General features: G+C 41.5%; 1 protein-coding gene and 1 pseudogene across 1 annotated transcript; both read left to right on the top strand.

The window, feature by feature from the left end:
* The window catches only part of LOC146577658 (carboxy-terminal kinesin 2-like), a 372043-nt pseudogene that overhangs the window by 221374 nt on the left and 137107 nt on the right, over positions 1–13562 (top strand).
* LOC146577663 (uncharacterized) lies at positions 5540–11489 on the top strand. The gene is made up of 4 exons (XM_085269750.1): positions 5540–5780; positions 5868–7551; positions 7707–10902; positions 11134–11489. The coding sequence occupies exons 1-3, from the start codon at positions 5540–5542 to the stop codon at positions 10426–10428; spliced, it is 4647 nt and encodes a 1548-aa protein (XP_085125876.1). The 3' UTR covers positions 10429–10902; positions 11134–11489.

Below are 13562 nucleotides of genomic sequence, written 5' to 3'. Positions count from 1 at the left end.
GTGTTTCTTCAGGTCGGTGCTCGCTTGGTAGAAAATTGTTCACTTTGGAAAATCCGGAAGCAAAGAGCAGCACGAGCATCATGCAGACAAACAGTGTCTTCATCGCCTCCTGGAGAAGAAAACACATGGACGTTTTTCCACATTAAGAATTTGGCAGATACATCCTTTTGGATCCTGAAGCTCAGTAAGTCGTCTTTGTGAGCTGCAAACACACACGACAAGAGGACTGATAGACCTTTTTCTTTAAATGAAAGAAGTCGTTTTATTTATAGTTTTCTTTTTTATTTATTTCTAATCATATATATTACTTTGTTCTCTGTTTATTTTTTATTTTTCAACTGTTAGGACGATTTCTAAATATCCTGAACAAGCCTGATCTGGACGGCTCCTGGAAGCAGATTCAGGCGTGATGATGTCATTTTCAACTGGAAAAAGAAGCTTTGAAAAGCTGAAGTAGTTTAAATGTTTAGATATTTAACCTTGTTGTATTACTTTATATTTTATATTCATCGTATTAAGACATCAAGATATTTGTTTTTGCCTTAAAATTTTGTGTTTTCATTTATACTTTTTGTTATTATTTTTTTTAATTTTGTCATTTTGCCTTTTTTACTTGATGTGATTTGGATAAATATATATTTATATCTACAGATATATTGAGAGAGTTTTTCTCTGGGTTTCACAAGCCCATTTTATAGATAAAAGTCCAGGTCATAATAGATCCGGTTCATTAAGAACAAAGTTTAAATCCTATTTAATATAAAAGCCTTTCTGCACTCAGTTATTCTTTCCTGTCACATGTTTCAGTGTGCTCTGTAGTAACAATGACACACTGCAAAATAAAAATAATAAGACACTCACCTTTTTTTTCCTTTACTAATGATGATGATTAACCTGCAGTGGTTCAGGTATAAGTTGGTTGTCTGGAACAGCAGGTGATGAAGATGTGGTGAAGGGTCTGTGGTTCATGTATATAGTGGGTTCATTACATAACTGGATAGGCAACATCTGACAGTCAGTTTAAATAAGATCTTGTTGTATTTGAACACAAATCAGCAAAAACAGGTCTCTCACCGTGCAAATATACAGCTTACGTAAGTTTAGTGTGCTCACCGAATGCAGTGTTTAGTGTAGCAGCAGAATTATGACAGTTTATGGAGATGTTCAACGTGAGCCTGCTGCCCAGCTTTAAAAGGAAAATCATTTTAAATGATACATAATAAGTTCTTAGCAAAAGAGGAATGCAGACGGAGATGAGCAGAGATCTCTTCTGCAGTTCAGATGCTGCTGTGAGTTCTAGTTCACTTCTGTCACAGAGGAACAAAGTGTGTTTGGATCTGGACACTTTGATTTTTATACTTCTGATCAGCACCACCTCAAATAATCCTTTGCATCCACACCTACATCACTGGCCCACCACTTCTAGGAAACTTTAACACTTCCCTGCTTGTGACTCAGAAAGATAATGCAAATATGATGACCACTGACCACAAGAACCTGCATGTAGATGCAGCCTGTTTTTCCACATCTGGCTTTAGAAAAAAAATTAATGCACAAACAAATAGATTTAAAATAAAAAGATGTGTTGGTATATTTTGACCTTTCAAATAAACTATTAACACTTCTTTTTTCCCCTTTTTAAGTATAATTTTTGGCAAATAAAGTGAATGTTTTGACCATTTGCAGTTAAAATGTTGAACAATCTTTTTATTTTTGTTTTACTACCAGTTGGTTGTAATAATTTCATATGAGGGTTTAAATGGATGTATAACAAAACAAAGGATAAAAGTATATATAAAAGTATATTTAATGAAGCTGATCGAACAACAGTGCAATATGGCATGATGACAGTGTTTACAATTTTGGCAGGAGAACAAAAGATAAATATTATAAAATACAAGACATGAAAATCTCAGAGGTCAGGGGTCGGGGGCCCAGGAAGTCTGACCCGCAGATTCCAGGTCTGACTTCGAGTACATAAAATATCATCTTTCTTGTGGGGAAGGAGCCTGAGTTAGAGCAGGAAGTTACACCATATTGATATTGTTGGGGCAGCCTCAATGCCAGTGTTGGACTCTCCAGTTTCCTTGAAGGAGGTTTGACTTTGTGCCATCGTTGGCTGGACTCTGTGCTCATTGATATCCCCGTATCAGTGAGTTAAGACACCATGCATTTATTTTCTGTGTGGCACACAACAAGAAAACAAGCCAAGAGAGAACACATCAGCCTCCAATGACAGTTTATTAAAAGGTTTATTGGAGGTTATTTGTTGTGTTATTGAACCTGTGTGCTAATGAAAGAGTGTCCTTAATAAACGTACTCCATAAGGAAGTGTGTTCACAAGTGCACAGAACACATTAGGGCACAGGTCAGTGATCGGTTTTACAATTGTATTGTCAGATCGATGGACACTTTCGGATACTTGGATATTCAGGTGATTAGAGGAGCAGAGATGATCAGCTGATCAGGATTTGGTGGTGTGTTGGATCAGGTGGTGGAGAGATACAGGACAGGCCTGACATACACAAACGTATAGTGAAGGTGCAGAGGCTCAGATCTGTGACATCGTCCCAGCTCAGTGTCCATATTTAGATGTAACAGTGCTATAGACTTTACCTGACAACTTGTATGAGTAATGTTTTCATCTCAGGCATGTCAATTTCATTTGTGAATATATTTTTAATACTTGTACAACAGATTTTTTTGAGTGTTAAATAGAAATTATATGCTGAAACTGAAGTGATGGGTCGCACTCTTTAGTTCACCCCTGCTCTCGAAACAATGTAGGTGGTCCAGTTAACATATTTACATTTTTTCATTTGCTGTTTCACTTGCAAAATATTTCCAGTGTGACATTTGATCAGGTCTTGTAAACCTTGTCGTTAACCAAGCAGTCACTCCCAGGCTGCTGTGCTGATCACCGGATCTTAACTTCATTGTCACAGTGCACTCAGAACAAAACAGCCATGCAGAGATATGAGTCACAGTGACATTAAAACTGATGAAGACCGTCGTCGTTAGAACCAGCAAACTGAATGAACTAAAAAAGATCATCTAAATTCAACTGGTCTAAAATATCAGGATCTCAGTGTTAAGTCCATATTTTTGAAGTAGAAGCTTTTACTGGTTTTACTTAAGAAAAAGAAATAATAAGGAATTGTTTTGGAATTTGTCCAGGTTAACAGATGAAATCATGTTCAGTGCTTTGTCCTGTCAGTAAACACAGATTCTTTATTTGCACTGAATGGGACAGCATATAATTTCACTGCTTTTGGCGTAATGACAATAAAAGATAGTTTCAAAGTCTGACCTGCAAAGCCCGTCCACCCAGTGTCCTCCTCAGTCATGCTGGTTGCATGATTGCTGTAGAAGTGCTAAACTACTGTGACCTGATTAATTGAACTGAACTCACACTGCAATAACTAATCAGTGAGGTGGTAGTTTAAGTACTTCATTACCAAAATGTATAAATGAAGTACATCAGAAGATGTTGGGGAAGAAGGACTTCACCGGGTGGGCCTGGACCCCCGAGGCCTGTCCCTGTGCCGACCTCGTCTGAGTCTAAAAGATTTATAAGATAGAGCTCATCAAAAGACTAAGATATGAATATAAACATGATATTTGTCAGTTTAATTTAATGTTAAGTTGAACTGGAGTTAACCAGAATCCTTTACTCTTCCAACTCCTCTACTTTGTCTAACAGTTAGCTTAGCTTAGCCTAGCCAGGTGTAGCCCTGTCTGCAATTATTTGGGCTTGCAGTATAAAGAAAAAGTGTACTGTAATAAAAAATGGTTAAACTATAAATAGTTGATAAAACGTTTAAAAATCATATGCTTTGGTACAAATGTATTTCATTTACAGTTAAGAGTCCAATAAGTAAAAGGGTTTCATGATTTAGAGTTCATTTTCTGTGCACACTAAATATGTTGGGGTGTAACCTAAGTTTATTTACCCATCTAGTGTCAGTTATCTCAATATGGTATTGTCATTGGTTGTTGTGCTGACGAGCCAGTCAATGTCACTCTTCTCTGTTATGGGGGCGGGACAAGTGGTAAGGTTTGTGTGAATCTGTGGGAGCGGACACAGAAGCTAAGTCCGAAGAGAGAGATGTCGTAAGGCAAACGTGGTGTGGATTTTGCATCTAAGTGTGTCATTGAGGTCGACTACCCGTGGTCCTGATAGTACTTATTTGTGATCTGCAAGAGGTAAATGAGACTGTGTGCCTTGACATTTGTACTGTAACTATTCGTTATAGTGATATAATATCGTGATATGTGATGCTAACTAGCGACTTGCTAATTAGCGCAACTTACCGCGTTATGTGCTGTGATACCATGCTGTATGTTTAGCTCTGTGATTTTCAGCAAAGCATGCTAATGCTAAATCGTTATGTGATAGCATTTGGTATTGTAGCTCAAGTGTTTTAATGTGTTTAGAAGCCGAGGGACGCTCTGAAAGGAGAGAGAGGTTTCTGCCCGGATGGACCCTGCTGTTTCCTCGCCCCTGACTGTTGTTTTCTTACCCCTGACTGTCTTCACTACTGGTGAACTAACTGCCCGTTTCTGATTGCCCCACTAACAAACTCATTGGACTCGTGAGTACTAACTGGAACTAAAGTGCACGTATTTTGTTTATTGCTCAGTTTGAGTGAAGCGGCCATCAGTTTTAGGCCTCACCGCACCCGAACTTCGAATCAGGCCTGCATCAAGCACCGTGCTACAGGTGTAGTGTGGACAGGTTAAAGTGTGTGTGTGTGTGTGGGCCCACTGTTACACAATCGGTTTAAATTGAGTAAGTGTATAGTTGATCAAAGTTATTGTCAAAGGTTGAAATTCATCCATGTTAAAGGTGTGAGCTGTTGTAGCTGAAATAACAGTTGAAATACCTAAAAAGGAGGTATTTTGGGTTGATAATCTTTTATTTAAAATCCATGTAGTCATTTTTACAGTATTTTTGTTTGTTTATTTGAATTCAATCCATTTTATTAAAGTAACTGTTTATTTTATTCATTTCTTTTGTCTAAATAAATACCCGGTGAGGGATAAATTTGTGTAAAATACAGTTGTGGTGGTCCTTATTATAGCAATTAGAGGGTATCAGGTATTATTATTAGTAGCACTACGAACCCAGGCCCAGTCTCATTGTACTATATACTCTAGCTTTACCATAGCTACGTGGGACCTGGGTTACATAAATGGAGGCACCGCTGGGATATTTAACTAAAGTAAACTAAATTTATTTTTGGACCAAGAGGATAACAGGTCGACCCCACAACTGTCAAATTGTTAAAGTAGTCAAACGTGCAACAAAAAAATAAACCAGATAGCAATGATGACACAACAAAGGAGCAGACCGTCACAACTTGAGTTGGTCAACTGGTGCAAAGGGGAATCAATAGATTTGAAACATGCTCTACTATTGTATGGGGTACCGGAAGGTGTTTCGAGAGATGAAATAGAAGAAACAGCAGGGACTATCAAAGCTTTGGGAAAAGTAGTAGTTAAGGGAAAAATGTTTAACTCTCAACTAAAATCATTAATGGTGTTGTGTGAGTGTCGTGAGGAGATAAACCCCACGACAATCCCCCCTGAGATAATGCCAATAAGTGGTGGAAGTGGCTGGAAAGCAGTGTACTACATTGAACCTCAGCCAGATGACTTTGAGGGAAAGTTACTCACTTTTCTGCAGAATGAAGGGAAAACCTTAGAGGATATCCAAGGGTTACGCACCCACGGAGGGGAAGTGGATGGTAATTCTGAAGCCATCATCCGTGCAGTAGGTGAGTTAATGGTCAGAACAAACAAACAGCCTGAAAGCCATCCATATAGACGTCTAAGGACATTTTCCGGGGTCATTCCCACCCCAGCTGGGGAAGAAGTCTTGGATACCTGGTTGGAGCAAGCGAGACTCCTAGTAGATGAAGGCGAGTGCTCCGATAAAGAAAAACGTAGACGCATACTGGAAAGTCTCAAAGGGCCTGCCTTGGAGATCATTCAGGCCGTGCGTCTGACTCAACCTGATGCTAGTTCCCAGGACTACATAGAGGCCATAGAGACCATTTTTGGCAGAGTAGAGTCCGCAGAGGAGCTCTATCTGTCATTCCGAGCCCTTCACCAACAGCCTGGTGAGCACCTGTCTGAGTTTCTGCGAAGATTAGAGAGGTCTCTTGTTAAAGTAGTCCAGGGAGGTGGTTTACCAGTTAGTGCTGCTAACAAAGCTCGGTTAGAGCAGTTAGTTAAAGGATCCACTTCTGAGCTTATGTTGCTTCAGTTGAAAATAAGGGAGCGAATGGAAAATCCTCCCTCATTCCTGAACTTGTTAAGAGAGGTGATGGAAGAGGAAGGCCGTCAAGCAGCCAAACAAAGCCAGACCACATCTAAGTGTCACCAAAGGGTTCGCACAGTTAAGGTGGAAAAGGAGAAAGAGTCTGAAGCGGTCACTCAGAGTGAACTGCAAGCTCAGATTCAAGAGTTGAGAGCACAGTTAGAGGAAAGAAACCACTCAGGAATTCAACCGCTGTCTGATTGCACCATCAAACCCCCAACAGAGAAGCAAAAACAGAAAAGTGATTCGCAGAGCGAAATACGGGCACTCAGAAAGCAAGTGAAAGCACTAGAAAATAAAATGAGTGTGATGGCGGTGAAGTCTACAAGTGAGCCCCCACAAGAACACTCAAATCAGTCTCGCAGAGACAAAGCAGCTTTTTACCCCAAGCCTGCTTCTTTTAAAGCATCATCTGCTAGAGAGAGTGATGAATATTTCTGCTATAAGTGTGGAGAAAATGGTCACATAGCTACAAGGTGCACTGCACCCGAGAACCCGCAGAAAGTCATAAGAAAACTCATACGATTAGTACGAGGAGTATCTGGTCCTAACAAGGAGGACCCAAATCCTACCGGAGAAGAGCAATGCGTTGCTTGGACCAACAAGGTCGAAGTCCCAGAAACTGACACAGGCCTGCCTGAGGGTCTTGTAGGCCCGTCATTTATTCACACAGTCAAAGTCAATGATGTGGCCTGTGATGCTCTTATTGATAGTGGGTCTAACGTGACTATTATCTTTGAAAGCTGGTATAACCAACACTTGGAAGATGTCCCCATAAAACCTCTCTCTCGCTTGGGACTCTGGGGACTTGCTGACACAGAGTATCCCTACAAAGGCTATGTTGTTGTAGAGATGGAGTTTACCAAGGAGATCACTGGTGTCTCCGGGCGAGTAGAAGTGCTCGCATTGATTTGTCCTGACCCGAAAAACCAGCAACAAACCCCCGTGTTGGTGGGCACCAATACGTCTCTGTTCCGCCGCTTATGGGACTTGGTGCAAATGAAAGGTGACCAGAACACAGCTCATTCCATGAGAATTCAGTCTGTGTATGCCCCCATTAGGGCACAGGAGCAACTGCCAAAAAATGATGTGCTGGGACAGATAAAATGGAAAGGGCCCTGCCCTCTTTCTATCGCCCCAGGAGCAAATTGCTATGCCACCTGCAAAGTAGACAGGCACAGTGCCCCCTCCAAAGACCTTATCTTGATTGATGCACCCTCTACCCAGTTACTCCCTGCCGGCGTGCTGGTACAGCCAGGTGTGCTCTCAGATGCTGGTATAGACAGCAATAGCTTGAATGTACTCCTCCAAAATGAGTCCACCAAGACAGTCTCCATACCAGTGGGATCTGTCATTGCTGAAATGTTTGCCGTGGATACAGTCACCCCAAAGCCAAGAAGAGTGTAGACCCAAACCACACCTATTTTAAAGCATCCGAGCCGTTTGGGGAACGATGGACTCCAGCCTGCCAGGCTGCTTTTGAACAGATCCGTGAATGTCTGATCAATGCTCCAGTATTGGCATTTGCTGACCCCACCAAGACATACATCCTGCATGTGGACGCCAGCATGAATGGTTTAGGTGCTGTCTTGAACCAAGAACACCCCGAGGGCCTAAGGCCGGTAGCTTTCGCAAGCCGAAAGCTCAAAGACTCAGAACGTAACTATCCAGTTCATCAACTGGAATTCTTGGCATTAAAGTGGGCCGTTGTGGATAAATTTCACGACTACCTGTATGGTGCCAAATTCATTGTCAGGACTGACAATAACCCCTTAACGTATGTATTGACCTCGGCTAAGCTCAGTGCTGTAGGGCATCGCTGGCTCGCTGCCCTCGCCACGTATGATTTCACCATACAGTACCGCCCTGGGCGCCACAACATTGATGCTGACTTGCTGTCCCGACAGTATGCCCAAGAGGAAGTTGGAGAATGGACTTCCATCCCGCCTGCTGGCATTAAAGCTCTCTGTAAACGAGCCTGCATCAGGGAAGGAGCAGTTGTACCTGACAGATTGGTGGATCAACTTGGTGCTCCTGCCTCTGCAGTACCAGAAGCCTATGCATTTCCTGTGAATCTCAGCGTAAACATCCTCGATCAGCTGAGCCCAAAAGACATTCAAACATCACAAGATATGGACCCTACCATTGGGCCATTGAAGAAAGCCATCAAGAGCAATAAAGAGTTTGCTCGCTCTAAAACTGACTCGCCAGAGACTGTGATGCTCCTCCGTGAAAGTCGCAAATTGGAGTTGAGTGATGGAATACTCTACAGAGTAAAAGAAAAAATGGCTGGAAAACAAAGCCGGCAGCTTGTCTTGCCAGCAAGATACAGGTCTATGGTGTTAAGGTCTCTGCATGATGAGTGTGGGCACATGGGAGCAGAGCGAACAACAGAACTGATTAAAGAGAGGTTTTACTGGCCTCGTATGGCAGCTGAGATTGAGCAGTATATTCGCACTTGTGGAAGGTGCATCTCCAGGAAGACGCTCCCTCAGCGTGCCTCGCCCTTGAATCAGATAACAAGCAATGGCCCTCTAGACTTGGTCTGCATTGATTTCTTACAGATAGAGCCGGATTCTAAAGGTGTTGCAAATGTGTTAGTTGTGACAGATCACTATACACGTTATGCACAGGCGTTTCCTACCAAAGATCAAAGAGCCATTACCGTTGCAAAAGTCCTGTGGGAGAAGTACTTCATGCACTACGGTCTACCTGCACGAATACACTCTGATCAGGGCAGAGACTTTGAGAGTCGACTGATCAAGGAGCTGTTGTCCATGTTGGGGATTCGGAAGTCACGAACGTCTCCCTACCACCCGCAAGGTGATGCGCAACCGGAAAGATTCAACAGAACCCTTCTAGCAATGCTCGGTACCATGGACACTGCAAAGAAACAGTGTTGGAGCCAGCATATCACCCACCTGGTACACGCGTACAATTGTACAAGGAGTGATGCCACGGGGTACTCACCTTATTATCTCATGTTCGGGAGAGAAGCTAGACTGCCCATCGACGTCTGCTTTGGAATCTCGCCAAATGGTGAAAGTGAGTCCTCCTACCAACAGTATGTTTCACGGATGAGAAAAGAGTTGCAGGACGCATACAAACTTGCATCAAATGCAGCTACGAAAAATCATCTGAAGAACAAAGCACATTATGACCAACGCGTGAGAGATCTGCCTTTGGAGAAGGGAGACAGGGTTCTCATTCAGAATGTTGGAATAAAAGGCAAGCATAAACTGCAGGATCGTTGGAAATCTACACCGTATGTTGTAGTGGAGAAGTTGCCTAACCTGCCTGTTTATAAGGTAAAACCAGAACATGGTCCAGGTGTACTCAAAACTCTCCATCGAGACCACCTGTTGCCCATTGGTTATATGGTCAGGATGCCTAATCCATCGGATGACACAGGACACATTAGGAGACCCGTAACCAGAGCACATCGTGCCCAGAAAAGTCAAGCAGTTAAACCGCCTGATCCAGTTGAAGAAAGTGACACAGCATCCTCAGATGAAATGTTTGAAGCTGTCCATAATCCGCAAAGTTTTGGTGTGCAAGAGGTCAGGAGACAACTGGCAATGCCACATCAGACTTCGGAAGAGGATGACACTTCTGAGGAGGAACATTTTGAAGAAGCAGAAAGTCAACCAGTAAGAGAAAGTGAAAACTCATCTGGAGATGATACACCTACTATGCTGGAATATGATGCTCAAGAGACAAATGAGTCTATGGGAGAGCAAGAGGAGGAACGGGAAACAAGTTCACCCTTTTCAAACAGAACCCGAAGTGACAATTCTCATAGAGGTACAAGAAATGAGAGTGAACAGTTCTCCACATCCCGAAAATCCCTCAGGAAACCAAAACCACCCTTGAGATTGACCTATGAAAAGCCAGGTCACCCATCTTGTGAGCCTGTTACCATCATGCACCATGGTATGGTCATTCAACTAAAATTAAACCCTCCAGACGTCAGTGAAACAAAGGGACGTTCTAAGTCATCGAAGAAGTTCTTAGGAAGTGAGGATGACCATCACCCTGTAAAGCTAAAGAGAAGTCAGAGGTGTGATGAGGACATCTACACGGTTAGAAGGGGGAGGGTGTAGCCCTGTCTGCAATTATTTGGGCTTGCAGTATAAAGAAAAAGTGTACTGTAATAAAAAATGGTTAAACTATAAATAGTTGATAAAACGTTTAAAAATCATATGCTTTGGTACAAATGTATTTCATTTACAGTTAAGAGTCCAATAAGTAAAAGGGTTTCATGATTTAGAGTTCATTTTCTGTGCACACTAAATATGTTGGGGTGTAACCTAAGTTTATTTACCCATCTAGTGTCAGTTATCTCAATATGGTATTGTCATTGGTTGTTGTGCTGACGAGCCAGTCAATGTCACTCTTCTCTGTTATGGGGGCGGGACAAGTGGTAAGGTTTGTGTGAATCTGTGGGAGCGGACACAGAAGCTAAGTCCGAAGAGAGAGATGTCGTAAGGCAAACGTGGTGTGGATTTTGCATCTAAGTGTGTCATTGAGGTCGACTACCCGTGGTCCTGATAGTACTTATTTGTGATCTGCAAGAGGTAAATGAGACTGTGTGCCTTGACATTTGTACTGTAACTATTCGTTATAGTGATATAATATCGTGATATGTGATGCTAACTAGCGACTTGCTAATTAGCGCAACTTACCGCGTTATGTGCTGTGATACCATGCTGTATGTTTAGCTCTGTGATTTTCAGCAAAGCATGCTAATGCTAAATCGTTATGTGATAGCATTTGGTATTGTAGCTCAAGTGTTTTAATGTGTTTAGAAGCCGAGGGACGCTCTGAAAGGAGAGAGAGGTTTCTGCCCGGATGGACCCTGCTGTTTCCTCGCCCCTGACTGTTGTTTTCTTACCCCTGACTGTCTTCACTACTGGTGAACTAACTGCCCGTTTCTGATTGCCCCACTAACAAACTCATTGGACTCGTGAGTACTAACTGGAACTAAAGTGCACGTATTTTGTTTATTGCTCAGTTTGAGTGAAGCGGCCATCAGTTTTAGGCCTCACCGCACCCGAACTTCGAATCAGGCCTGCATCAAGCACCGTGCTACAGGTGTAGTGTGGACAGGTTAAAGTGTGTGTGTGTGTGTGGGCCCACTGTTACACAATCGGTTTAAATTGAGTAAGTGTATAGTTGATCAAAGTTATTGTCAAAGGTTGAAATTCATCCATGTTAAAGGTGTGAGCTGTTGTAGCTGAAATAACAGTTGAAATACCTAAAAAGGAGGTATTTTGGGTTGATAATCTTTTATTTAAAATCCATGTAGTCATTTTTACAGTATTTTTGTTTGTTTATTTGAATTCAATCCATTTTATTAAAGTAACTGTTTATTTTATTCATTTCTTTTGTCTAAATAAATACCCGGTGAGGGATAAATTTGTGTAAAATACAGTTGTGGTGGTCCTTATTATAGCAATTAGAGGGTATCAGGTATTATTATTAGTAGCACTACGAACCCAGGCCCAGTCTCATTGTACTATATACTCTAGCTTTACCATAGCTACGTGGGACCTGGGTTACACAAGTTTTCTTTGCAAAATTGCTAATTGCATGGTTTCAAATTGCAGTTTTGATTTTAAGTGGACTAATTGTTCAGACCTGCTCTGGGGCCTGTCTGAAGTATTAAATTGACATATATTTGTCTCAACACCTACGCAGGAGAACTTTTTTGTAAGTGTGAAATGGAAAATAGAAGAAGAAGTAGAGATGTGGGTGTTCCTATTTACATGTTTTTATTTTCTGTTTCTTTAGCCAAACATGTTATTTGATCAGAGCACCTGCCTGTACACCTGCTGTTAACCAAGCAGTTATTTTCAAGCTGCTACACTGATCACAAAGTCAGGACATATGAATGACAGGAAGTGTCCAGTGTCACGTAGCGATATTAATGACAACAATGATGGGTCAAAGCAACATATGATGAACATTTATTACGATATCCTGATAAATGTAATGCAGCGGGATAACTTCTACAGTTATTATGTTAGTGATGATGCCTCTTTGCTTTTCATTTATTCACAGCTTTGTGGCGTACGATGGAGTGTCAGGGCCACATTAAGATGATAACCTGCCACGGCTGCAGTACCCTCTACAACACGGCTTGTGTCGATGATTTAGTGAAGCAAACTGATCAGCTGTCTCATTGTGTCTTTTGTGTGTTTGGTTTTGTGTTTTCAATGAACTGAAAGCCCTCTTTAATGCACGAGGGTGTGACCATCCACATTCTCTCATCTGTCCAGTGTCAGCCATTCATTTTGTGCAAATGGTCAAGTCTTCCAAGTGTGCGTGCTTTTCCTTCTGACCAGATGCAGCTTTTTGCACCATAACTTTATTGTCCTGATACTGATCCCCACACTGTGTATGTGCACTAAAACAGCAATCATTTCACTGCTCAGGTTACAAAATGTCATAAGATGCTGCATGGCCGTACAAGATAGACTTTGGTTAGCAACAACTCTCTGAGGCCTCAACTGTGAAGCAGAACGCTGTCTTATCCGGCTAACTTCAAGAGCCAAGTTATCCTTTGAACCTAATCTGCTCCACAGCAATTTTTGTTCCAAATGTGAGATCACCAGGTACAAAATCACCACCTACTAACCAGTAAGACCAAAAAAGAACAAAATAAATAAAATCCCAGATCCTGGAAGGTCCCTCAGACCGCTGTGTGCAGAGAGTAGGAGGGTGTAATATTTTTCAGCAGAGTCTGACGTCTTTGTCTTTCCATGATTAGCAACGATAATGAACATAGATTCTCTACAACTTTACTGTTTTGGAAGTATTAATTTATGATCCTAAAGCAGGACACCTGCACTGTAATTAATGACCTCACATCACATGTTTAAATTATGCTTTTACATTTAACCTTTTAATCAGACCAACAACAAGCTCATACTCAATTTTAGCAGCAGTCATTGTGACACTGATGATAAAACTTGTGTAAAATTGCAAAACTGTAAAAAGAAATTTAAAAAAAAAAAATTTAAAAAAAAAGCATTTTTGTAGCTCAATGTTGAAATTACAGGTAACTTCACTGGTTGGCTGTTTCACCTGTAACACTTCAAAATAACATGCTAAGGTTTAATAGGTTATAAGGAATATACTCTGAGCCCTGAGCAGTGTTGTGCTAATAAGAGACGTTTTGTGTGTGCAGTGAACCAGTAAGTTTTGTATTTCATAATTTATTGAGGTTCTATTA

This window comes from Mchenga conophoros, linkage group LG3 (genome assembly GCF_057382185.1).
Source record: "Mchenga conophoros isolate Kocher_MC1m ecotype Shallow Benthic linkage group LG3, M_conophoros_male_GT1.1, whole genome shotgun sequence".
NCBI lineage: Eukaryota > Metazoa > Chordata > Actinopteri > Cichliformes > Cichlidae > Mchenga > Mchenga conophoros.
This window is presented reverse-complemented; position numbering and strand designations above follow the sequence as displayed.

What these genes read in the sequence shown, in the direction of transcription:
- LOC146577663 (XM_085269750.1), top strand. Translation starts at nt 5,540, where the DNA reads ATGGTGTTGTGTGAGTGTCGTGAGGAGATAAACCCCACGACAATCCCC. An exon ending in AGCCATCATCCGTGCAGTAG is followed by an intron (nt 5,781 to 5,867) that starts GTGAGTTAATGG and finishes TTCCCACCCCAG; the next exon opens with CTGGGGAAGAAGTCTTGGAT. An exon ending in ATTGATGCACCCTCTACCCA is followed by an intron (nt 7,552 to 7,706) that starts GTTACTCCCTGC and finishes CCGTGGATACAG; the next exon opens with TCACCCCAAAGCCAAGAAGA.